Source organism: Rutidosis leptorrhynchoides, chromosome 3 (genome assembly GCF_046630445.1).
Source record: "Rutidosis leptorrhynchoides isolate AG116_Rl617_1_P2 chromosome 3, CSIRO_AGI_Rlap_v1, whole genome shotgun sequence".
Taxonomy (NCBI): domain Eukaryota; kingdom Viridiplantae; phylum Streptophyta; class Magnoliopsida; order Asterales; family Asteraceae; genus Rutidosis; species Rutidosis leptorrhynchoides.
Genome location: NC_092335.1, coordinates 127,237,799 through 127,264,181, shown reverse-complemented (window position 1 = coordinate 127,264,181; position 26,383 = coordinate 127,237,799). Strand labels below are relative to the sequence as shown.

Below are 26,383 nucleotides of genomic sequence, written 5' to 3'. Positions count from 1 at the left end.
TAGGCCGCATGAGGAACGACACCAAATAAACTTGTCACGGTTATTTGACTTTGTTAGAAAATCAGCCACATTATTATCAGTATGAATTTTCTGCACATCCACGGTTCCTTCTTCTACTTTCTCACGAACGAAGTGATACTGAACTCGTATATGCTTTGTCTTTGAATGAAATGCCGGATTCCTTGCAAGATGCAAGGCACTCTGGTTGTCACAAAATAGAATGATATTCTCTTGTTTGTGCCCGAGTTCCTCCAACAACATCTTCAACCATACCGCCTCTTTAGTAGCTTGAGTAGCTGCTACATATTCTGCCTCTGTTGTTGAAGTGGCTACAACTGACTGCAGTTTTGAAACCCAACTTACTATTCCACCACAAAGTGTGAAAACATATGCAGTAGTAGATTTACTTTTATCGATATCACCTTCATAATCTGAATCAACATACCCTTTGACAATAAATTTCGGTTCCCCATAACAGAATGCAACATCTAAGGTTCCCTTGATGTATTTAAGGATCCTCTTCACCGCATTCCAATGCTCTTTACCAGGATTCGCCATGTACCGACTAACTACTCCCACTGCATGTGCAATGTCTGGTCTTGTACATATCATTGCGAACATTAAACTTCCCACTGCTGATGCATACGGTACGCGAGACATCTCCTTCCTCTCGTTTTCACTGCTAGGACACATAACGGAGGATAACTTGAGATTAGTAGGAAGTGGGGTTGAGATTGGCTTACTATCTTGCATATTGAAACGCTCCAAGATTTTTCTCAAATAATTCTTTTGAGAAAGCCAAATCTTCCTATTATCTCTGTCTCGGTGAATTTACATCCCTAGAATTTTGTTTGCGGCACCCAAGTCTCTCATTTCAAACTCCCTACCAATTGAGCCTTCAGCTTATTAATACGATCTTTGTTGGGGTCTGCAACCAACATGTCGTCTACATATAACAGCAAAATGACAAAATCATTGTCTCCAAACCTCTTGAAATATGCACAAGGGTCTGCATAAAGTCTGTTATATTCAAGGCTCATTATGAAAGAATCAAATCTCTTGTACCAACATCTCGGCGCCTGTTTGAGACCATACAGAGATTTCTTTAACCTGCAAACCAAGTTCTTCTTTCCTTGTAGTTCAAAACCTTCTGGTTGAAGCATATAAATTTCTTCTTTAAGATTTCCATGAAGAAATGCAGTTTTCACATCTAGCTGCTCTAGATGCAAATCAAATGTAGCACACATCGCTAGAACTACTCGAATTGTTGTAAGTCGAACCACAGGAGAAAATATTTCATTAAAGTCCGTACCTTCTTTCTGAGCATATCCTTTAACCACCAGTCTTGCACGATACCGCTCCATTTGATCATTGCCATTTCACTTGATCTTATACACCCATTTATTTTCAATAGGTTTTCTACCTTTCGGCAATGGCACAAGTTACCATGTTTTATTTTTATGAAAAGCTTCAATTTCTTCCTGCACAGTTGTCATCCACTGAGATGCATCTGAATGATTCAGTGCCTCGCGAAGAGTTGTTGGCTCTCCTTCCTCTGTTAGAAGACAATATGCAACATTGCTTTCCATAATATAATCCGAGTGCCACCCTGGACGTTTTCGTTCCCGATTAGAAATACGAGTCGCTGGAGCTTCATCAACGACTACTTGATTTTCATCGTGCTCTGGTACTGCTTCAGAAGAATCTTTATGAAATTCATTACCCACCTGTATCGGTATAGTTTCTTTTGAAGTGCTAACATCTTCAAGATCTTTGTCTTCCGTAAAGACAACATCTCTGCTGATGACTACTTTGTGGGCAGTGAGGTCCCACAAGCGATACCCCTTAACTCCATCAGCATACCCCAAGAACAAACACTTTCTGGACTTCTGATCCAACTTTGTCGTTTGTTGATAATTGTACATTGCGTACACAGGACTTCCAAATACATGAAGGTCAGAATAATCAACTAGTTTTCCAGTCCACATTTTCATCGGCGATTTCAACTCAGTTGCAGTTGATGGTGACCGATTTATCACGTAACAGGCAGTACTTACTGCTTCTGCCCAGAATGATTTTTTCAAGCTTGCAGTTGCCAACATCGTCCTTGTTCTATCTAACAAGGTTCTGTCCATCCGCTCTGCCACTCCATTTTGTTGAGGAGTGTATGCCGTCGTGAACTGCCTTTTGATACCTTCTTGTTTGCAGAACTTATCAAATTCATCACCAGTGTATTCTCCTCCATTATCCGTCCTTAAACACTTGATCTTTTTACCAGATTCAAGTTCAACCCACACTTTGTAAACTTTGAAAACTTCAAACACATCCGCCTTTCTCTTGATTGGGTACACCCAACATCTCCTAGTATAATCATAAATAAATGATACAAAATACTTTGCTCCTCCTAGGGATTGAACTGGTGCTTGCCACACATCAGAGTGAACCAATTCTAGAATCAATTTACTTCTAGAATTTGATGTGTTAAACTTCAGGCGATGCTGCTTGCTGATTACACAATGTTCACAGAAAGGTAGTGATACCTTTGTAAGACCAGGAATAAGATTTCTTTCAACAAGAATCTTCATACCTTGCTCAGACATGTGTCCAAGCTTTTGATGCCATGTCATAGCAACTTTATCACTTGAACTATTCGAAGCAACAGATGCTTCCGATTCCTGTACCGTCTCGCCTTTCAGAATGTATAAATTAGCACCCACCTTTTCTCCTTTCATAAGTACAACCGCGCCTTTCTTGATTATCATGATCTTCTCATGTATCACCATCTTACAACCAAGATCATCCAATTGTCCTAAAGACAATAAGTTCTTCTTCAAACTCTCCACGTGTCGTACACCTTGAATAGTACGAACTGTACCATCGTGCATCTTCAGAATGATATCTCCAATTCCAATTATCTTTAGTTCATGATCATTGCAACTGTATACAGATCCTCCTGAGATACGTTCATATTGTTTGAACCATTCTCTTCTAGGGGTCATGTGAAAAGTAGCTCCCGAGTCAAATAACCAGACATCAACAAATGTCTTTCTGCCTTCATTTGCTACCACTGCTTCACTAATCAAAGCAGTCCCATCTTCTGAAATGCTTGCGATATTTCCTTGAGGATTAGAGTTATTTAAACTCCGACAATCCTTCTTCAGATGACCTTTCTTGCCACAATTGTAGCATGTATAGGTCTTCTTCTTTTTAGACTTCGGTTTACCATGATCGTGACTCCCACTTGGGCCACGTTCCGTTGATCTCCCTCCTGACACCAATAAGGCCTCCACTTGTCGTGAACCGGCCTGTTTGTCCTCCTTGTTATTGCGCCGATTTTCTTCTTCTAGAATAGCAGCCACAACTTCATCATAGACTAGATACTCCGAGAGAACATTATTGGTTAAGTTAATAATGAGTTGATCATACGAATCAGGAAGACTCTGAAGTAAAAGTTTAGCACGTTCTTTTGGCTCTATATTGCAACTTAATGAAGCGAGTTGAGAAAATAGAGTATTCAAAGAATTAATGTGCTCATTAACTGAAGTAGATTCATTCATGCGTAGCGCATAAAGTTTCCTCTTAAGGAATATCTTGTTGTGGAGTGATTTGGTCTCGTACAATTTTACGAGGTGATCCCAAACCTCTTTCGCTGTCTTCTTTTCTTCAATGCTAGACAAAACGCCATCTGCTAGTGCCAGATGAAGATTTGCGATAGCCTGGCCGTCCATCTCTTCCCATTTTTCATCAGTGACTTCGGCTGAACGTCCACTGATGGCCGCCAAACACTTATCCTTTCTCAGGATAGCTTTCATCTTTAGTTTCCATAACGAGAAGTTACTCCCGTTGAACTTTTCAATTTCGAATTTCGTAGACATTACTATAATCACAATCTTCTTTTCGACAATACTATTTTTCTGAGAAATAGTACCCGAGAACTTTTATCGAGTGAAATTAATCTTACTTATTTTCTGATGTGGACGATCCACTCCCGTGGCAACCACAGAGCATACGATAAGTAGATTAATACACACTAGATATTAGAACCTTAGCTCTGATACCACTTGTTGAGAAAAGCGACACCGAATTATAGCAAACCGCTAGTAATAATTGAAATAACGATAATAATAGGACACCGAGATTTAACGTGGAAAACCCCAAAAGGGTAAAAACCACGGGCAAGGAAAGAAATGCTTCACTAATAAGAATAATAGGAATTACACTTCTCTCTAACTACAAGGATAAACATTAATCTTTATATCTCTTGTAATTAGGAGATTACTCACAAACTCTCTATTTAACTCTTTTAGTATATAAAAGAAAGAAATGATTTTGGGATGATAAATGAGCTATATGATGGCTCAGTAGAAATGGGGTTGGTGTAGTATGAATGTATCCAAGTAGTTAAATTTGCCTAACACAAATTGTAGGCACCAAATACCATTCAATTCTCATGTGAGTATTGACTCACCTACTCCAATATTCAACACTTCCCCTGATAAAAATATGATGCGAAAAAACTTAATAAAGAAAAGGAGACTAACAAGCAAACTAAAGATTGATTTCGTTTATCTGTATTTGTACGATCCTTGCAAATCTTTAAATATAACAATAATCAATGATTAAAGATAAGAAACTCATCAAAAATGAAATATTAAAAATAGCCACAAATTTTGTTAAAAAAATGCTTAGAAAATACCACAATTTGTATCATTAGCTATGGCGATTTGCTGTGTTCAAAAATACCACGACAGAAAACGACGATTTGTTAATGTTCCTGGCGCCAGTAGCCGCTAACGGCCGCACCATAATAGGTGGCGCGTGGCGACGTGTTTAGCGACGGTTTTCCGATAAACTAGTACTCACAGGTTCGGAAAAATGCAATTAATTTATTGGTGCAGGTGGTATCATCTAAATCGCTAGGATTCAAGAGAAAATTGCGTTTAAAATTTGGGGGTTGTTTTTGATCTTGGAATAAAAAAGCTTCTGCTTGCAGAGAGATGTTACAGGAGAGATGAAAACCCTTTTTCTTATTTTATTTTTGCTTGATCCCCACCAATATAATAATACTCCATAATATTCTGTAGATGAAAGAAGTATAGCAACATAGATTATCCTATTTCACACAAGGTATTTTGGGTAGTTAACAATAATTGAAGTGGATCTATTCAGATTTTTAGATAAAAAACCTCTTAAAAACAAATAACGCCCTAGTAACATAATAACATGTTCCCATGAAAACATTCAAAAGCATTAGAATGAAGTCAAATGAGAATGAAAATACAGTTGAATTCTAAAGCATGTGAAAACATAAAGCATGTTAAACAATAGGCATTGTCTATAAAAGCCAGCCTCCAGTTGTTTTATTTGAGGAGCTCTCCACATCTATTTATGCTTCCCAACCTCTGAGAACCGTAGCTCTAGCAACACGATTGACTCCTAATGTAAACGCACCCATTCGTAAATCACAGTTGTGAGTTTTACACATTTCCTTTACATCCTTGAAACCTTGTCCAATGTATTTCCTTAACTCGGTGTTGACTTTTTCCTCATCCCACATAAATCCTTGAATGTTCTGTGTATCATTTATCATGTAACAAAATTGTATTCAGCATTTGATAGATGATTAGAAGGGTATGGTAAAATGGGCAGGTCAACAGGTCAACCTAGATTCTGATCAAAATGTGTGATTAATTTAGGCCTGTAAAAATGGGTAGTAATAAATCCTCTTTTGTTATTTTTAACAAATTGTTATTGTGTCAAACATGTTTAGACACTTTTTTTATTAACAAATTGTTAATGTGTGATATTCCATTTGACCCGTTAACTATTTAGCTTAACTAGTTTGATCTCATAGATAAAAGACCACCCAAACTGACCCACTTTTTATTACATAAGTCAAACTTGACATATCAAATAATGAGATACTTGCGAGAAATCTTAAAATGGGAGAAAAATAATTGAATTATTTTTGAAATTTACCTGAACCCATTCAAAGTAACTAACTGTTACTCCTCCTGAATTTGCAAATATGTCTGGGAGGATGACAACACCTTTCTTTGATAAGATCTGGACATGAAAAATAACAATAATGGTGATGCTTTGAAAAGTAATTCAGTTCTATTAAATGAAAATCAATTTAAAGAACGTATCAGGACTAGCAAATTTAATATAAGTAATGGGCTGAAATTTGAAACAAAATGCTAACCTCGTCAGCTTCAGGATCAGTAGGATGGTTGGCTGCTTCAACTATGATTTTAGCTTTAATATGGTTCGCATTATCCCTATGATCAAATATATCAAGACAATTTCATATTAATAAAGTTTACTTCTCAAAGATATAATGACTATCGCAAAACTTGAAACTAAGAAAATTACTTGTTGATTACACCCCCAAGGGCAGCTGGGATCAAGATGTCACAATCTTCAGTTAAAATAGAACTAGCATCGATTGAATTTGAACCACCAAAACCCTTAACTCCTTTATGTTCCTTGACATGTTTGACCAGGCTGGGGATATCAAGCCCATTTTTGTCGCTTATTGCCCCACTAATATCACTCACGGCGACAACTTTTCCACCAGCTTCATGAATAAGTTGAGCTGCCCAGGAACCAACATTTCCAAATCCCTAACACAAAATAACAATGGCAAATCGTATGAGTTAATACGTAAAGATTCAGCAGTTCATCAACCACAAAAAAATAATAATAAATAAATGTACCTGTATAACAAAGCGTTGTCCAGCAATAGTCTTTCCCTGATCATTAAGAAGGGCTTCAGTTGCAAAGAGCACTCCTCTTCCTGTAGCAGCATCTCTACCCAAAGATCCACCAAGATCCTAAATTTTACAAATTAACCCCTTCAACTATTGAGCAAATGCATATAAAATTAGGAAACATAAACCTTAAATAAATTATAATATAACTATATAAGTATGCTTACAATAGGTTTTCCAGTAACTACAGCGGGAGAGTATCCATGAAACTTGGAGTACTCATCTAATATCCATGCCATTGTCTATTTAAAACACAACCACTATAAGTCATTTTATTGAAATTTAACAAATTTAGGGTTTGGAATTGGAATGGATAAAACACAAACCTGGGGATTTGTTCCCATATCAGGTGCTGGAACATCGGTGTGGATTCCAATTAGGTCATGTATCTTTTGTGTGAAAACCCTAGTTAGTCGCTCTAACTCGGATATGGTTAATTCTCCAGGATTACATCCTATTCCTCCCTTTGCTCCACCATAAGGTACATTAGCGACTGCTGTTTTCCACGTCATCAGCTGTGCTAAAGCGTTCACCTCATCCGGATCAACCTGTTATCACCAAACATATATCACAAAATTAAGCCATATCTAATGGACTCCGTAATCTTCATTTGGTGATCCTTACAAAAGTCATAACTTCACATAAATGATCAACATTTGTGATCATTATTAAGAAAACAAACCTCTGGATGATATCTGATTCCTCCTTTCATGGGTCCACGAGCATTGTCGTGTTGAACCCTGAAGCCGACATAAGATACCAAGGAACCATCATCCTTTGGTATCGTACACTCAACCTGCAATTATATATCAATGCAAAATAAGTATAATAGATATAGATATAATCACCAACCAGATATTCTAACAAATACATGAATTTTCTAGATTAAAATAAACAGCAACCACATTCACATCATGTTGCAACTCTGGCTGGTTGATAGACTCTCCAAGGTTTAATTGTATAAATGAAATCAGGGGATCGTACAACTATATGACAATGAACCATTGGCCGCTCTAAATCATGTTAACATATAAACATAAAATTTAAAGGTGATTTTTCTTTCCTGCTAAAATGATTCTTTATTGTAAGGACAGACTTATAAGAAAGTATTGCATAAATGGTCAAATGTAGTATAAATCAACACTAACCTTGATTTCTCTGAATGGAATGAGCAAACTCTTTTCGAGTTTTGAGTCTAAGCCCAACAGGCGAGCTGCCAGCTTAAAGTTTCTGTTTGTTGCAGCTAAAGCGTTCATGCTTGTTTATGGAATAGCCTAACCAAAGAAAAATGTTGAATAACCTCTAAGAGATAAATAAAAATATAAAAATAAAGGGGATGTAAGATGAAAATTAAGGTAGCACCAACCCAATTATTTATACAAGAGATTATGTATGAAGTAGTAAACATTTAGTTTTTATTTAATGGTAACAAATTAGGTATATAAATAAATAAATTAATTAATTAACTCTAATGTAATATGTTCTTTCAATGTCTTTAATTGGCGGCTTAAGATTATGACCGTGTTTAAAGTTTACGTCATAGCATTATATATAACTTACAATGGTATTACTTTATGTGCAATTGTGGGACAAAAGTTTCACTTCTTCTCAGTTATTTCCTAAATGCTTGATATAAAAATATACACTCAAACATGTTGTTAAGATAATGGTATTTATTTAGTAAAGGCCAGCTCAGCTTCCACGAATTTATGTAAAATAATAAAAAGCAAAGTTCATCTCTCACTACATAAAACTAGTAATAATAAATTTATAAATCACATATCTCTGTACAACTAGTAACAGTAAAACCTATACTTATTTTCATACAAACAAATTGTCCAAACACAAATTTTATCCTTATTCTTTTTACTCTTTCTTATATTTATAATATGCTAGTTAGTAATCACGTTTTTGAAAGAGAAATAATGGTTATCAAATTTGAATTTGGTATTACTATACAAATAGAACACTCCATGATTAAAATCTTAGTACTACTATTTTTGTTTTGATGGGCCCCTTATATACAATGCTATTTGTTTATTTGATATGTTGAAACGTAACTGTCCAGACAGGTCATTACCAGGGGAAGTAAGCATCTGTATATCTATACATATAGTCACCGACTTTATTAATTTATTTTTGGTGAAAATAACTAAAACTCATATAGAAACGAGGTCGTTTTTCAAAGGAAAACACCATCAACAAGAATACAAAAGAAAAGGGGAAAACGGAAGTTCGAGCCTAGAAAGCAATCATCTAAAAAAAGACTATCTATAAACTAGTCTCCCCCTAACTACCCGAAAAAATCTTAAAACAATCTAACATTCAAACAAAACAATCTAAATAGAAATCAACAAACAGAAAAAGGAAAACAAAGGAACACGACTTTATTTACTCCCCAAAAAAGCCAATATTGAATTCTAGAAAGTTATTTAGTAAAAATTTAATAGTTTTTTTTCAAGCATAGCCTAGTGATTATTGTTATACTAATAACCAATAAATCATTAACTTTGGGGCAAAACAAGGCTTAGTATATGTTTTAAGGAAATGTGCAGTTTGAATCTATTTCAACAACCAATGTATTAAAAGAAGTAAAATCCATTTTTCCCACATGTATTCACTTATTTATAAAACATAATAGTAAAATTACGTATATGAAATAAGGTAATTTAATAAATTAATTGTTTAGTATGTAAAAGATGGCACAGCATTGTCTAGATGCCGCGTATACATATAGTCAACGCATGAAACACACATAAGACATGACCCACACATAAGACATGACCCATCACTATTCACTATATCCTCTTATATCTAGGGAACAACTCACACAAGCCGCCATAAAGCTAAAAAAATACATTTGGATAAGCATTGTGACAATGTCAATAAATAACAATGTACAACTAATTAGCTTATGCATTTGGATAAACATGATGAAGATATATCAATGTTTTATATGGTGATTTTGAAATATTTTAAAAAACTAGTTTTAGAAACAAAAACGGGTACCATTTTAAAGCCGATTTAGAAGGAATATGCTTTCTCTTTTGGTGGGATTATGCCAACCTTGTCACATGGCTACACATTTATTCATTAAACATGGTCAAACAAGATAGAAATTAATTTACAAAAATGTGTATTATGTGAATCATGTTATCATGACGCAAAATGTAATGTGTGTCCAGATAAATGTGTATTATTATGTCAATATCAAATATCAATATTAACTAATTAGTCATATTTTGTTTAATCCAAAACCTAGAACCTCTTTGTTCCCAAATTATTAATGCTATCATCTAAAAAGGCATCCGCATCACACCGTTTTTGATGCAAGACTGTTGTCAAGAATTTGAGTTCTATCACAATTTTGCCGTAGAATTAATTATTAATTATATTCATATATATCTAGCAATAAACAAATTAAATAGATTAGAATTTATACCAAACAAATATATTTGGGCCCAAACCAATATATTATGCTGATTATAATCTTATTCTTCAGTTATATAGGGGCTTGCAGTCCATGTGATATCCTCAATTTTTGTTTAGACTACTATTACTAATTTCCGTGAGTGTCGTCACCATCAAACAAAAAGTACGTAAGATACCAGAAGTACCAAATAATATTAGAAATCCAAATAAATGTTTATAAAATTTAATAATGGCAATAAATTTGGACTTGTAAAATACAACGATTGATATATAACTTTTTAAAGGAAAATATGTGTCTTGTTTAACATCAAACAAAAAATAATTACGGAGTACGTATAAAATTCCCAAAACCGCAAATATATATATATTTTTTTTTTACGATGTATTTTGTATTTTATATATCTTACATAGGGAAATATAGGAAATCATGTATACAAAAAATGGACCATAAACAAGCTTGTATTATTACGAATGTTTGTAGCTATTCATAATTTTGGGCCATGAAAGCCCAAAAATCTGTTTAAAGTCACAGTCCAACTCAATGGTGCCCCAATTTTACTTGTTACTATCTTCAAACAAAAATCCCCAATTAGCATGCAACAATACAACTGGATGAAGGCGAAAATAAACCCTACAGTTTAATCAACCATTTCTTTTTGAAGTTTCGTATAGGCTAATTTTATCAAACATCAATTGATTAATTAGCATGCACACAGTCTCCGATCAACTAATTAAACCTAAAACTGAAAAATAAATAGCAAAGCAACAAACTAATTAAATGCCGATCATATCTAAGAATCAATATAAATATATTTACCTGATACTTGAATTAAATCTGCTGGAAAAGTAGATCGGAAATATTCACCGGCCGGAATCTGTTCTCTACTCCGATAGCTCACAACTTCTACTTCACTGATACATATATATAGCAGCAAAGTGAAATAACATTAAAAAATAATTTAAAAAAAATCACAATCGGGACAGGAATCAAATCAATACTAAAAAAGCATCTAGAATCGTGTTCGAGACGAACAATTGATTACCTCACATAAATGAAATTAATAAAATGTGAATAAAATGTAAAATAGACGATGATAACGGGATTTATTGTTGTCGATCGATCTAAATATGATTACGACAAGAATAAGCTACTCAGCTTCCACCATTACCACTTAATAACTGATATATATGATGATGATGATGATGATGATGATGATGATGATGTAACAAAATTGTACAGTAATAAAATTAAAATATCTACAAATATAAATCGATGAATTCAAGGCATAATTTAAGTGTACCTTACAGAAAATAGTTCACGTGAATATGTCACACGCTAATTAAGGTCTAATGTAATATTATCTCTGGGATACAGAGCGAGAGCGAGAGAATATGACAGATAAGAATATTTTATTGTTATTTTATTTGAACCAGCATTGACTATTCACGATATATAGGCGGAAATGTGATCTTACTATCTTGTTTTATTTTTTAAAATAAAGATTTTACCGGATAATCATATTATATTATTGTAAAAATAATAATAATAAAAAATACTTCGTTAAAAATATTGAATTACAGGTATAACATTTTAAAAGGTCAAAGAGAGAATGAGGAGAGAGAAAGTGAGGAGAGAGAGTCTGTAAGAATATCAAACGAGAATGGCACAACAACACGAGATAAGTACAACGGTTTCTGAAAAAAATCATCTTGAGAGGCTTTTCGGACTTCAATTGACTTCGTATATGTTCTTCAACTTCCCGAATAGTTGGGGGGTGCAAGTCAATTCATGCAGGCCGCACCTCCTGATATGGTTCACTTATTTTCACAACCTGACTTTGTTCAGGACATGATGAAGCGTTTCTTTGCAAACTTGAAAGGGGATCCTGTTAAACCACCCTTCGAGCTACCGACTACCTTTGACAAGTTTCCTCCGCATATATCCGCATACCCGTTTCCATCAGCACCAAAGATACCTAGCACGTTGGGTACTTACAATGGCCTGACCGATCCAGATGATTTTTTACAGCGTTTCGAAGGCGCAATGCGCACTCAAGGCTGGGTGGATCCGGTTGCGTGTCAGATATTTCCTATGACACTACAGGGTATTGCTCGTGAGTGGTTTAATAAGTTGCCGGCGGGTAGTATTGCCGGATTTATGGATCTGCGGACAAAGTTTTTGCTGCAATATCAGAATCAGAGACCACGCAAGCGCACTCACATTGAATGCCATGACATCGTGCAGAAGTCCAAGGAATCTTTGGGCGAATTTCTCACAAGGTATACTAATGAGTGCCTGCGTATACCAGATCTCAAACCAGAGCAACAGATTTCCGGACTCATACATGGTATAAACTCAGAACGTCATCCAACACTAGTAAGGCGTCTGCGCCATACAGTCCCAACAACTTATGCTGAGGCGCTTAATGAATGTCACGACTATATGCGGAGTGGCGAAGATAATGACATTCCAACAGCTAGCTCACGCAACGAGAGGAAGGACGATGATGATCGTTCGCGCGATCAAAATCGTGGTAACAACTCTCGCGGAAGATATCCTAGCGGTGGTCCTATCAGGAATGATAAAGGGAAATCAAGTGGCAATTATCGAAACAATAATCAACGCGGCATCAATAATCAGAACTATGCGCTGCTCAAAAGTTTGTCCAAAACGCCCAAGGAAATTTTGGCAACAGAGCCAGTATGCGCGACCTTCGCGGTTCCAACTCCGCTTACAGAATTTGGCAAGCGGGACAAAACAAAGTATTGTGAATTTCATGACGATTATGGTCACGACACCAATCGGTGTAAAAACTTGATGGAACGGGTTTTGGAAGCGCTTCGCGCGGGCAAATTGGATCATCTAAAACCACCTAAAAAGGACAAGGGAAAGGCCGCAGAAGAGGCCTCGAAGTCTAAGACTTTCGCGTGGCAGAAAGTTGACAAAGCGAAAAATGCCGACTTAACCATTAACATGGTTGACGCAGAGAAAATCATCCAGCGGAGAAAGTACAATGATCACCAGGATTGGGAGCTTCTCCCAATCACTTTCCCTCCTGTAATGTCAATTGATTCTATTAATGAGCCCATTATCATCAAGTGTCGCATCCCTGATTGCGGAATCCAGGTTAAGGGCATGCATGTTGACACTGGCAGCGGTGTCGATATTATGTATGAGCATTGTTATCGTTTCCTTCCGGCAGAAGTCAAAGCGCAGTTACGCCAGCCTGATATTACGCTATCAGGGTTTTCCGGAGAAAACTCGTGGCCGCTATGCCGAATAGAATTAATGATAGAGCTTGCGGATGACAGGAACCCGCAGATGATCAGGCATGAATTGGTCGATTTTTATGTGGTTCGTTCAACTTCACGATATAACGCACTGCTAGGGAGAAACTTCATACGGCGTTTCAACATCATACCATCGGTAGTGCATGGTTTGATTAAGTTTCCCACAGTAGGAGGCATCGCCACAGTTGCGTCACATCAAGCAACCGAGTTGTGTGGCTCTGTCGCGTCTGTAAGCGCTCCTAGCGTAGAAGAGCAACTTGCAAACTGTGCAGTAATAGCTAATCGCTTGCATCCGGATAAGCGAATTAAAATCGGCGCAGGCTTGTCAGTCGAAACGAAGGGCAAGTTGCATGGAATATTGTCAGCTAACGCATATATTTTCGCATGGCGCGAGTCAGACATGACCGGGGTTCCGCGGGATATTGCGGAACATAAGTTAAACGTTAATCCATCATTAACACCCGTTAGGCAAAAGAAGCGGCATATGGCTCTAGACCGCAGTGATTGTGTGACGCCCCGTACTAAATCATCATGTACGGACCATCATCAACAGGATCATTACAAAGTTAAGTACTATATGCGTTTTCAAAACAGAGTTTGCATTCATTAATAAAAGTGACGTCATAACAAACGTCGAATGTTTTACAATCCAAAAGTATACTTCACTAAGTAGAAGCATTACATAAGTGTACGTGACCCCAATGGTCATTACATAACATAGTTTCAAAAGTAAATAAGTTTGAATGCAAGATAAGTAGTCATGCGATAACAACTCTAGGCAGCGGGTTCTACAGCACGACTAGTAAGATAGCGGAAGCGACTTCAAGCACCTGAGAAATACATGCTTAAAAGGTCAACACAAAGGTTGGTGAGCTATAGTTTAAGTATAACAGTAATGTAAGTAGGCCACGAGATTTCAGTGCTACAACGAGCGTTCAAAAGTATGTAAAAGTATATGCTTAACCGTGGGCACCCGGTAACTAACTTAACGTTTAATGTACCCCCTTAAAGTGAACTTGGCAAGTGCGTATAACCTCGAAGTATTAAACACCCGTTAAATGCTAGCGCTACTAGCCCGAGTGGGGATGTCAAACCCTATGGATCCATATCTAAGATTCGCGTTCACGGTTCAAAAACCAATGATTAAACGTTACCGAGCTAAAGTGAATGTTTATGCCGTTGTATAATCCACACATATATAAGTTTAAGTACTCGTGCCTAGTATGTAAAACATAAAATCTGCATGTATTCTCAGTTCCCAAAATAAGTTAAAGTAAAAAGGGAATGCTATAACTCACAATGATAGTAGTAGCGGTAAAGTAGTAGTCGGGAAAGGTGTGCAAGTAAATGGTCCGAAGTCCTCAACCTAAGTCAAATAATACTAAGTCAGTAAATCGTCTTAATAGGTTTAAAAGTATGTATTTAAGGTCTTAAGGGTCATCATCATTCATCATCAAACACAAGGCGTAAAGTAAGTTTCGTTTATGAAAGTAGTTTTCAACAAAGTCTGACTTCAGTCAGTCACCACGGCCTCTACCCTTACTGAATTAAGGTGAGACTAGTGTCCATGACTCCGTCTATGAGTCCCTTAAGTGTGGTAAAATTTACAAAAGCAAACTCGTCTTGGTTTGACTGTGGCGACGGTCTAAGTGCGAGTAGGTCAGAAATTTCTACACAACGTTAAAGGACATAGTGACGATCGGAGGGCCATAAATCCTAAACCGTAATTCGGATTAAGACGAGTCTTATATGAAAAGTTATCTACACGAACTGAGCTATCTGAAAATCAAGGTTACAGTAGCCCAGGTGTACTGGTATGTTACAGAAACCAGAAAAACAGAAACTGTACACAGAAAACAGAAAAGTAAATGGACATAGTGACCCTCGGAGGGCCGTAGACTCTAAACCGTAACTCGGATTAAGACGAGTCTTATATGAAAAGTTATCTACTCGAAAAGTTCTATCCAAAAATAAGATGGGATCAGCCCAGACCTACTGGTCTGGTCCAGAAACAGTAGGTCAGAAACTTTGGGACAGAAAGCAGGAAGTTTGGAGAGTTCCGGTGGTCTTGGTGCTTGATGTTCATCATGGCTCTCATCCTTGATGCATATAGCTTCAAGTGTACAACTCATGGATGTGTCTACATCATCTTAACCAAGATTTGTCCATCATAACCCTAGTGCAAGTCTAAGACATTAATTTGATGAACCAAAGTTACATCAAGTCCTAGATCTACACACACATGAACTATGAAAGTAATACTAACTAAGTTTTGACACTAGCAACACAAGTGTGAGTCTAAGACATGTAGATCAACTCACTTAAGAGTTGTATGATGTTTGATGAACCAAAGTTTCATCAAGGTCTTAGATCTAACACATACATCAACTTTAAAACTAGTAATAATCTACAAACTTGAAAATAAACTTAAGTACACAAGATCTTAGGTTGTCGAACTTAGTTCTTAGTAAATCTTGAAGATCCTAGTATCAAAAGTCTAGATCTAGTACTTAAGTTAAATCAACACAAGTATGTGAAGTTGTAACTAGCAAGTTACACTTCTATGTCTTGAACTTACAAAATTTTAAGAATAATAATCAAGTCTTTAACTAGTAAATACTTGACCATAGTAACAAATTAAATACTTATAAAAGAAAGAAATGATTAAAGTTACAAGTAGTGTGTTTATGCTTGTTTCATACTTAAGAAGATTCAAATCAAAATTTGGATCTTAAGAGTTTAAGTCCACAAACAAGAACACAAGTAACAACATGAAGATTATAAACTTTAAATCTTGAAAACAAGTAAAGTAGAACCATAAGTTATGAAAGAACTTAGATTCTTTGTTCTTGACTTCCTTAAACATAATGGAAGTAGCAAGATTACATGAAGATACAAACTACTAAGTTTGATCTTTAACAATGACAAGTAACAATTAACAAAACAAGATGATAATGATGATGTTATGCCACGAATATAAGAAGAAAAAGAAAAGGATTTTGAACTTGTTACTTACTAGTTCTTAGAGAGAATATGAGAGAAAAACTTGAGAAGTATGTGTGTGTAATGAAATGTGAAGTGTGCTAGTGTATAAGTACCAAAAAAAAAAATTGAAAATGGAATCCCCATGAGGCTTAAGGTGGCCGGTTTTGGTAGGCTTAAAGAGGAAGTCAACTTGCTTGCTTTAAGGTGTTGGAGCTTGGTGTATGCTAGGTTAAGTAATAAGGTTAAAAGCATGGGAGTATGGAGTAGCATGCTTACAAGCTTTGTCTCCTAATTAGCTTAATTAACCAAGCTTGTTCCTAATGTAATATTAACATAATCCATGGGCTTACAAGTCCATTTAGATGTGTAGGGTGGGCTTACTAGTCCAAGTTTATTAATTAAAAGCCCAAGTCCAATTTAAGATGCAATTAAATAGATAAAGCCCAAGTAATTAACTAAAAACCTTAGTTAATTAAAATGATTAATAATAAATAATCATGAATGTAAATAATATTCTAAAAATATTATTCGTGAAGTTTCGTGTGTCACAAAGACGTTCCGGGCACTTAAAAGTCAAGTACGGGCAATCATGAAAACATGTAAATGTAATTACTTACATTCGTTTAATCACACGTATTAATAATAATTATTATTAATAAATAACGTTGAAAAAACCAGGGTCGTTACATTACCCACCTGTTAAAGAAAATTTCGTCCCGAAATTTTAAGCTGAATCTGAAGGTGATGGAGGAGGTGGGAAAAGGTGAGGATACTTCTGCCTCATGCGGTCCTCTCGTTCCCAAGTAAACTCAGGTCCTCGTTTGGAATTCCATCGAACTCGGACGATCGGAATCCTATTGTGTTTCAACTCCTTGACTTCTTTTTCCATGATTTCGACAGGCTCTTCCACAAAGTGGAGTTTGTCATCAATAGTAAGTTCCTCCAATGGTATAATAAGTTCAGGTGGCGCAAGACACTTCTTCAAGTTTGATACGTGGAAGGTAGGATGAACTGAACTCAATTGTTCTGGAAGATCAAGACGATAAGCAACGGGTCCAACACGCTCCAAAATTTCAAAAGGACCAATGTACCGCGGGTTTAACTTTCCGCGTTTTCTAAAACGAATCACACCCTTCCAGGGTGCAACCTTCAACATAACACGATCACCGATGTTGAATTCGAAGTCTTTACGTTTACTATCAGCGTAACTCTTTTGGCGATCACGAGCTACCTTGAGTCTGTTTTGAATCTGAGCAATCTTTTCTGATGTTTCATGGACTATCTCGGGCCCGGTGAGTTGCACTTCACCTAGCTCGGCCCAACAAAGAGGAGAACGGCACTTGCGGCCATACAACGCTTCAAAAGGTGCAGCTTTAATGCTCGAGTGATAACTGTTGTTGTATGAGAATTCGGCGAGTGGCAAATGCCTTTCCCAGGCCTTTCCAAAATCAATAACACATGCACGTAGCATGTCCTCCAAGGTTTGAATTGTTCGTTCACTTTGCCCGTCAGTCTGAGGGTGATAAGCAGTGCTCATGTCGAGACGAGTTCCCATGGCTTCTTGTAAAGAACGCCAAAATCTAGAAGCAAATCGAGGATCGCGATCGGAGATGATCGATAAGGGTATACCGTGTCGTGATACAACTTCCTTAATGTACAGTTGAGCAAGCCTCTCCATTGTATCGGTTTCTTTCATTGCTAAGAAATGTGCAGTCTTGGTAAGACGGTCAACAATAACCCAAATGGTATCGTATCCGCCCACTGTCTTTGGCAGCTTGGTGATAAAGTCCATAGTTATCATCTCCCACTTCCATTGTGGGATTTCCGGTTGTTGAAGCAACCCAGAAGGTCTCTGATGCTCGGCTTTAACCTTCGAGCAAGTCAAACACTTACCAACATAAGTCGCAACGTCCTTTTTAAGATTCGACCACCAATACTGTTCTTTAAGGTCGTGGTACATCTTACCCGCACCGGGGTGAATCGAATATCTCGATTTGTGTGCTTCATCAAGTATCAGGTTTCGTAGATCTCCATAATAAGGTACCCAAATTCTTCCGGCATAACATCGGAGTCCAGACTCTCTAACCTCGAATCGAGAGACAAGTATGTTCAAATGCTCGTGAGATATGTTCTCCTCCTTGAGAGCCTCAACTTGGGCTACTCTGATCTGGCTGTTGAGGTTCGAATGGATGGTGATGTTCAGAGCCCTAACACGAAGAGGTGCCGTCCTCTCCTTTCGGCTTAAAGCGTCAGCTACAACATTGGCCTTGCCAGGGTGATAACGGAGTTCACAATCGTAGTCGTTGAGCGTCTCGATCCATCGATGCTGTCTCATATTCAATTGCTTCTGATCAAATATGTGCTGGAGACTCTTGTGATCGGTGAAGATAGTGATCTTAGTTCCATACAAATAGTGTCTCCACAATTTGAGCGCAAAGACAACGGCTCCAAGTTCAAGATCATGTGTAGTGTAGTTCCGCTCGTGAATCTTCAATTGGCGGGAGGCATAGGCAATAACCTTTGATCGTTGCATCAGTACACAACCAAAACCACTCTTCGAAGCATCGCAATAAACAACAAAGTCATCACTGCCTTCAGGAAGTGATAGGATAGGTGCAGTGGTTAACTTCTTCTTCAAAGTTTGGAATGCTGATTCGTGAGTGGGTTCCCAAATGAACTTCTTGCCCTTGTGAGTCAGCGCGGTCAAAGGACGCGCAATCAGAGAAAATCCTTCGATGAATCTTCGGTAATAACAGGCGAGACCTAGAAATTGGCGAAAATGCGTTGGAGTAGTGGGGGTCTCCCACTTGCTGATGGCTTCAATCTTGGCGGGATCAACTTTGATACCCTGGTCGCTCACAACATGACCCAAAAACTGTACTTCCTTCAACCAAAATTCGCACTTGGAGAATTTGGCGTAAAGTTGCTCTTGTCTTAAGAGTTCAAGCACTAGCCGAAGGTGTTGCTCATGTTCTTCTTCACTCTTAGAGTAGATGAGGATATCATCTATGAAGACGATAACAAACTTATCCAAGTAAGGCTTGCAGACACTATTCATGAGATCCATGAACACGGCAGGTGCATTTGTCAAACCGAATGGCATCACGAGGAACTCATAATGACCATAACGGGTCCTGAATGCAGTTTTCATCACGTCACTTTCCTTCACCCTCAGCTGGTGATATCCAGATCGCAAATCGATCTTTGAATAAACGCTCGATCCTTGTAGTTGATCAAAAAGATCGTCAATTCGTGGAAGAGGATACCGATTCTTGATAGTCAATTTGTTGAGTTCACGGTAGTCGATACACATACGGAAGGATCCATCCTTCTTCTTCACAAACAACACCGGTGCGCCCCAAGGCGAGAAGCTTGGTTGGATAAACCCTCGATCTAATAGCTCTTGTAGTTGACTCTGTAATTCTTGCATCTCGGAAGGTGCGAGTCTATAAGGTGCGCGAGCTACAGGTGCAGCTCCTGTCACTAAGTCAATCTGAAACTCTACTGCTCTCTGCGGCGGTAATCCAGGCAATTCCTCTGGGAAGACATCAGAAAATTCGTTCACAATTCGAACGTCGTTCACGTTCTTCACCTCAGTTTCTACCGCTTTCACATGTGCTAGGACAGTAAAGCGTCCCTTCTTCATAATCTTTTGCGCTTTCACGCAACTAATGAGGTTCAACTTCGAGGTACATCTCTCTCCATAGATAACCAGTGGTTCGCCATCTCCTTGTGGTATGCGAAGTGCTTTATCTCCACAGATAACATCGGCCTTTATCTTGCTCAACCAATCCATATCGACGATCGCGTCAAAACTTCCCAGTTTGATAGGTATCAAATCAATTTCAAAATCTACACCAGCTATGTTGATAATAGCTCCACAACTAATATGGTCAACCTTTTCAAGTTTTCCATTGGCGACCTCGACAAGCATACTTTCCTTTAAAGGAACTAACGACCAATCTAACTTATCACAAAAATGTCTACACACATAGCTCCTATCGGCACCAGTATCAAATAGGACAGAAGCTAAAAGATTGTTGATTTTGAATATACCTGTCACCAAGTCGGGGTTGTCGCGTGCGTCCCTTGCATTAACATTGAAGGCTCTAGCACGTGGTGGTCCGCCATCCTTACGCTTGTTTGGGCAGTCGTTTCTGAAATGGCCCGTCTTTCCACACTCATAACATTTCCTAGGCCCATTGTTGTTGTGGTTTGGCTTCACATTCAAAGTAGTAACCTTACAATCCTTACCAACATGCCCAGTCCGTTGGCATTTCTCACAGACAACATTGCAATACCCGGTGTGGTGCTTATAACACCTCTTGCATTGTGGTAAAGTTCCCTTGTAGTTCGGATTGGAGCTGTTGTTGTTGGGGTTGGTGTTGTTGTTGTTTTGCCTGAACCCTTCATGTCGCTTCGCCGGGTTTTGATCATAGTTCTTACCCCTGTTGTTGTTGTGGTTGTTGTCCCATTTCCTCTTCTCGCCACTACCAGTTTCAAACTTAGCCTTCTCCGGCTCGTCAAGGATGATTTGATTCAAGAGAGTATGCGCCATGCGCATTGCTTCGGGAACGCTTGGTGGCTTGGATGAGGTAACATTACCCTTGATGGACTTAGGAAGTCCCGAGAAGTATTTTTCCAAGCGCTTAAATTCGGGGGTGACCATGGTCGGACACATAAGAGCCAACTCCAAAAACCTACGGTTGTAACTGTTAAGGTCGTTCCCTACGGCCTTTAACTGCATAAATTCGATTTCCATCTTCTGAATTTCGGTTCTCGGACAGTATTCCTCGATCATAGCACATTTAAATTCTTCCCAAGGCGTAGCATACGCCTCATCAATTCCTTGCGCTTGGGCCATGGTATTCCACCATGTAAGCGCGCCATCAGAAAGCGTGCAAGATGCAAATTTCGTTTTGTTAGCTTCCGAACAATTGCTAACCCTGAATACCGATTCCAACTTTTCGAACCATCTGGTGAGACCAACTGGTCCCTCGTTGCTGCTGAAGTTATGCGGTTTGCAGCTCTGGAATTCCTTGTATGTACACCCATTTCGAACGGGTGGAATAACCAGTGGTGGTGGCGGTGGAGCTTCGAGATTTCTTTCTGCTAGGGCTGCAGCGACCCGTTCGTTGATCATGTCCTCAATCTGGGCGGCGGTAGGTGTGGTTCTTCCATTAGCCATGGTATTCTAAACAAAAATTTTGACCCAAGTCAAAATCCAGCATGCAAGTAGTAGTAATACAGTATATAGTGACTAACATGGAATCAAAACATCACATGTTATTAAATAATGCTTCTAGGTACAAATACCACAGAATCATCGTACAGCAATGTAATTAGAACATCGTGCAAGAATTAAATAACGCAAAGTTCCATTTGTTAATGATAATAAGTTTCATACATCTGAATAAGTTCGTACAATACATATGAAATACATGAAACTATAACTAGATTACATCATGAAATCTAAATACAAAGTCCTACGGTGAAGGTGGGTGAACTGCTCCTCGAGCCAACTGCTCCTCGAGCTCAGTGACTCGAGCTCGGAGAGTCTCAACCTCCCTCATCAGTTCCTCGTTAGAGGGAGCTGGTGGGGCAGGCGGTGCAGGTGGGGCGGGTGGTGCGGGTGGTGCCGGTGGTGCTGATGTAGATGGTCCGGCTCCGGATGTAGACGGTACGTCCCTAGATGTAAGTGGTGCATATCTGAATCTAGGTGGTACGGTTCCAGGAATGGTCAATACATAACGGGGAACCTTACGTATCTGTGGGTCGGCAGGGTATGGCACAACTCGTTTACGAGCAGTAACCCTACGACGATGGCCAAAAGCGTCAGTAAAAGCACGACCTCCATTCACCCCTGGAATGACGGTGCCATCGAAACGGTACCGCTTCTTCGGCGGGGTGGAGGGTGCCTGAATAGGTCTATCGGCAGGATCCTCATCATCGCTGGAGTCGTCTGATGATGAAGAATCGGTGGATGATGAGTCATCCGAATCGTGTGGCGGTGACACTGGTGGCTGAGCTGGTAATCCAAAGCGTCCGAAGGCGGCCAACATCTGTCTGTGTCTGCCTGGCGGAATCACGACTAAACGTCCGTCGGGAGTGCGTCGGCAAGGCGTGCGCATGTGGTTACGAAACGGCCCTTCCCCTAACTCCGCGGGGATCTCAATACCACCAATGCGAGGCTGTGACCTCGAGGGTCCGGGAGCAGTCACTGGGGTAGGTGCACTAGTACCAACTCCGGAAGTAGAAGCGCCGGGATCACTAGTGGGTGTCGGGGCCGGTGTATCGGCAGTAGCAGCAGCAGGTGTAGCAGTAGGTAGGGCGACGGGGTCTGAGTCTGTACTGCCCGAAATGCCAGCAGGTGGAACATCCGACATCTGAACAAGGAAAAATAAATTTTCCATGTCAGTATGTCATAAAGCAAGCAAATAATAGGCCAACAGTTTAAATCATGTATAACAGTAACTAGAATGGCAATAACAGTAATTCGTATGAAAGTAGCATGCAATCGAAAGCAAGTAATATCATGCAGTAGTGATATCATGTAGTAGCATACGGCATATAGCAGTAACAGTAAGCAGTAGCATGCAGTAAATTCAGCGGAAACAAGTAAACTAGCAAGTTGTAGATTAGTCCTATTAGTGATTCCTACTCAGGTCGGTCTTAGACTCACTAATGCAACCTAATTCCCTACAACCAATGCTCTGATACCAAATGTGACGCCCCGTACTAAATCATCATGTACGGACCATCATCAACAGGATCATTACAAGGTTAAGTACTATATGCGTTTTCAAAACAGAGTTTGCATTCATTAATAAAAGTGACGTCATAACAAACGTCGAATGTTTTACAATCCAAAAGTATACTTCACTAAGTAGAAGCATTACATAAGTGTACGTGACCCCAATGGTCATTACATAACATAGTTTCAAAAGTAAATAAGTTTGAATGCAAGATAAGTAGTCATGCGATAACAACTCTAGGCAGCGGGTTCTACAGCACGACTAGTAAGATAGCGGAAGCAACTTCAAGCACCTAAGAAATACATGCTTAAAAGGTCAACACAAAGGTTGGTGAGCTATAGTTTAAGTATAACAGTAATGTAAGTAGGCCACGAGATTTCAGTGCTACAACGAGCGTTCAAAAGTATGTAAAAGTATATGCTTAACCGTGGGCACCCGGTAACTAACTTAACGTTTAATGTACCCCCTTAAAGTGCACTTGGCAAGTGCGTATAACCTCGAAGTATTAAACACCCGTTAAATGCTAGCGCTAGTAGCCCGAGTGGGGATGTCAAACCCTATGGATCCATATCTAAGATTCGCGTTCACGGTTCAAAAACCAATGATTAAACGTTACCGAGCTAAAGGGAATGTTTATGCCGTTGTATAACCCACACATATATAAGTTTAAGTACTCGTGCCTAGTATGTAAAACATAAAATCTGCATGTATTCTCAGTTCCCAAAATAAGTTAAAGTAAAAAGGGAATGCTATAACTCACAATGATAGTAGTAGCGGTAAAGTAGTAGTCGGGAAAGGTGTGCAAGTAAATGGTCCGAAGTCCTCAATGTAACATCCCGCCTTTTTCCGTCAACTTTTCCGTTTAACTATTTAAGTTCCGTTAGATGTTTATAACACATCTCGTTAATATGCGTTTGAATTATCTTGTTAGGTAATTCCCGCACCCGATTTAAGTTGAGGGACCAATCTTGCCAAATGTTGAAACTTGTGACTAGGTCAAAGAGTCAAACTCTCATTCTATCCATTCATTCATCTCTTCCAATTTCTTAATACTTCAACTTTTCCTCTCAACTTCAAGAACAAAGATTCATCATCCAAAACCGAGCTAGTGATCTTCTTGCCAAACAAAATACATATTTGAACTCCTCGTGATCCCCTCTTCGATTTCATACCGGTTTCATCAATTTTGGGTAACTTTCTAAAATCACTAATCTTTGTGTTCTTGAGATTTTTAAGTTATAAGTTTGTTAATTAGTATCTATGGCTCAAGTCTAGTTTGTTTATGTGTTTTATATGCTCGTTTTGATATTTTGAAGTAACTAGTTCATATGGAAAGTTAACATGTTTAATCTTGAGTTTTAAGTGTTTATATGTTGTTTGATGTTATGAGTTCATGTTTTAATCTTGTTCCTAGTGTTACTAGCTTCATTTGGATGTAAAGATTGATCAAAGAAACCCCTTAAACTTGATTATGAAATTTGGTGATTTTTGGTTAGGGTTTCATGAACTAAGAATGAATTTTTGATGCATTAAATGACATGAAATGTTAATGGTAAGTGTTAGGTTGTGTTGTATGCTTAATTACCTTCGAAACGGCATATTGTTCATGTAATTTGGTTGCCGAATCATTAAATGGCATTTATGACTTGTGTGTATTGAATGAGGGTCACTAAATGCGGTTTTTGGTTGTTGTATGTGAAAGTTTAATTGATAATAAGTGCATAGTTATGTTCCTTGTCAAAATACCTTTCCGGTGATATAAAATACATGCCTTGAATGTTTGCGGTTTGTAAATTGTGTGGGTTTGAGTTTTGATTCGTGTGCTTAGGAGTTCAGCAAGCAGGGCCTGAAATCATGCCTAGACGCCGTCCCAGGAATCAGGACGCCGTCCTGCCCTTAAAACCTAGACGCCGTCTAGGCTACCAAGACGCCGTCTTGCTCTTTAAAATGGGACGCCGTCTAGCCTAATTGGGACGCCGTCCCATTACACTAAAGTGGGCTGTTTGCGAGGCCTTTTGACATAAAATGTTTAGGACGTTCTAGACCTCCAATTTACGTGTAACTTGTTTTAACATGCTTATATATAATTAAAAACTTCAGAAAATTTGTCCGAGACCCGACCCGAACGTGTTGACTTTTTCGTTGACTTTGACCCGACCAAGTCTGACTTTTAATCAAACTTGACCAATTACTTATGTAATCTTTCTAACTTGTTTCTATACGTGTACCTTGCATGAAACTTGACTATTTGCTTCACATGCTTCGTAATCGAGTCGTATTGAGCCATAGGACTAATTGAACAACTTTGACCCCTCGTGACTTTCGTTATTGATACAACCTATTTGTTTAGGTCAAGACTAGCATTGTTACTGCACGTTTACTTGTCGAAGTACTTTTTGGTTCGTGCATACAAGGTGAGATCATAGTCCCACTTTTTACTCTTTTGAACTTACTTTTGGGATGAGAAAACATAAACGATTCTTTTGAACTAAGTGAACACAAGAACGGGAAAACAAACATTCTACATACGAGTTTAGAACGAAAATCCTCAATCCGATTATCATTAGTTACATCAGATGGTGTAAGCGAGAACTTATGTTATATGGCCATATGGGTTTGACAAACCCTCATTCAAACGGTTCGCTACCGTTTACGAATGAAATATATTTTCGGGAACAGTGTTGTTCTAGCACTAATTGATGGGGTATTCAACGGACGGAACGTTAAGCTTTGATAATTGGGTGCTCGTGAATATTAACTTTTAGAATGTACTATGGCTTTATCGATGTTGCAAATCTTGTGGTTCAACTTACTATTACTCATTTACTTATTTAAACCTATGATTTCACCAACGTTTTCGTTGACAGATTCTCTATGTTTTTCTCAGGTCCTTGAACTTAGGTGATACATGCTTCCGCTCATACTATTTGATACTTGCATTGGATGTCGAGTATACTTGCTTACGTGGAGCGTCTTTTTGACTACTTTTAATCGTGTCGCACGTGTTTCATACAAACTTTAAACATTGTTATGTACTTGTTATGGAAACTACTTTTGTAAACTTTGAAACACCCTTATTTATGAAATGAATGCGACATACTTTTCGGTCAAACTTTGTTATAAAGACTTACGACCATGTAATGGGAC

The 26,383-nt window shown here is 38.4% G+C and overlaps 1 protein-coding gene across 3 annotated transcripts; it reads right to left on the bottom strand.

The window, feature by feature from the left end:
• Positions 1-5,269: 5,269 nt before the first annotated feature.
• Positions 5,270-11,619, bottom strand: LOC139896786 (glutamate dehydrogenase B). Of its 3 annotated transcripts, none has more exons than XM_071879421.1 (11): positions 11,507-11,619; positions 11,023-11,117; positions 7,922-8,047; positions 7,456-7,569; positions 7,100-7,321; positions 6,941-7,015; positions 6,720-6,836; positions 6,376-6,626; positions 6,206-6,281; positions 5,980-6,066; positions 5,270-5,572 (listed from the first exon to the last, which is right to left on the bottom strand). In XM_071879421.1, exons 3-11 carry the CDS (start codon positions 8,027-8,029, stop codon positions 5,387-5,389), a joined length of 1,236 nt encoding a protein of 411 aa, XP_071735522.1. In that variant the 5' UTR covers positions 8,030-8,047; positions 11,023-11,117; positions 11,507-11,619; the 3' UTR covers positions 5,270-5,386. The 3 variants fall into 3 exon arrangements, with proteins under 3 accessions (XP_071735522.1, XP_071735524.1, XP_071735523.1); XM_071879423.1 differs by having other exon boundaries at positions 7,100-7,286; positions 7,457-7,569; XM_071879422.1 differs by lacking the exon at positions 11,507-11,619 and adding an exon at positions 11,249-11,278.
• Positions 11,620-26,383: the final 14,764 nt, after the last annotated feature.

Bases quoted from the DNA above. Each gene is read 5' to 3' on its own strand.
- LOC139896786 (XM_071879421.1), bottom strand. From the start codon at position 8,029: ATGAACGCTTTAGCTGCAACAAACAGAAACTTTAAGCTGGCAGCTCGC. The intron at 6,282-6,375 runs GTAATTTTCTTA...ATTTGATCATAG, and splicing joins CTTGGGGGTGTAATCAACAA to GGATAATGCGAACCATATTA. The intron at 6,067-6,205 runs GTTAGCATTTTG...TTTCATGTCCAG, and splicing joins CTGATCCTGAAGCTGACGAG to ATCTTATCAAAGAAAGGTGT.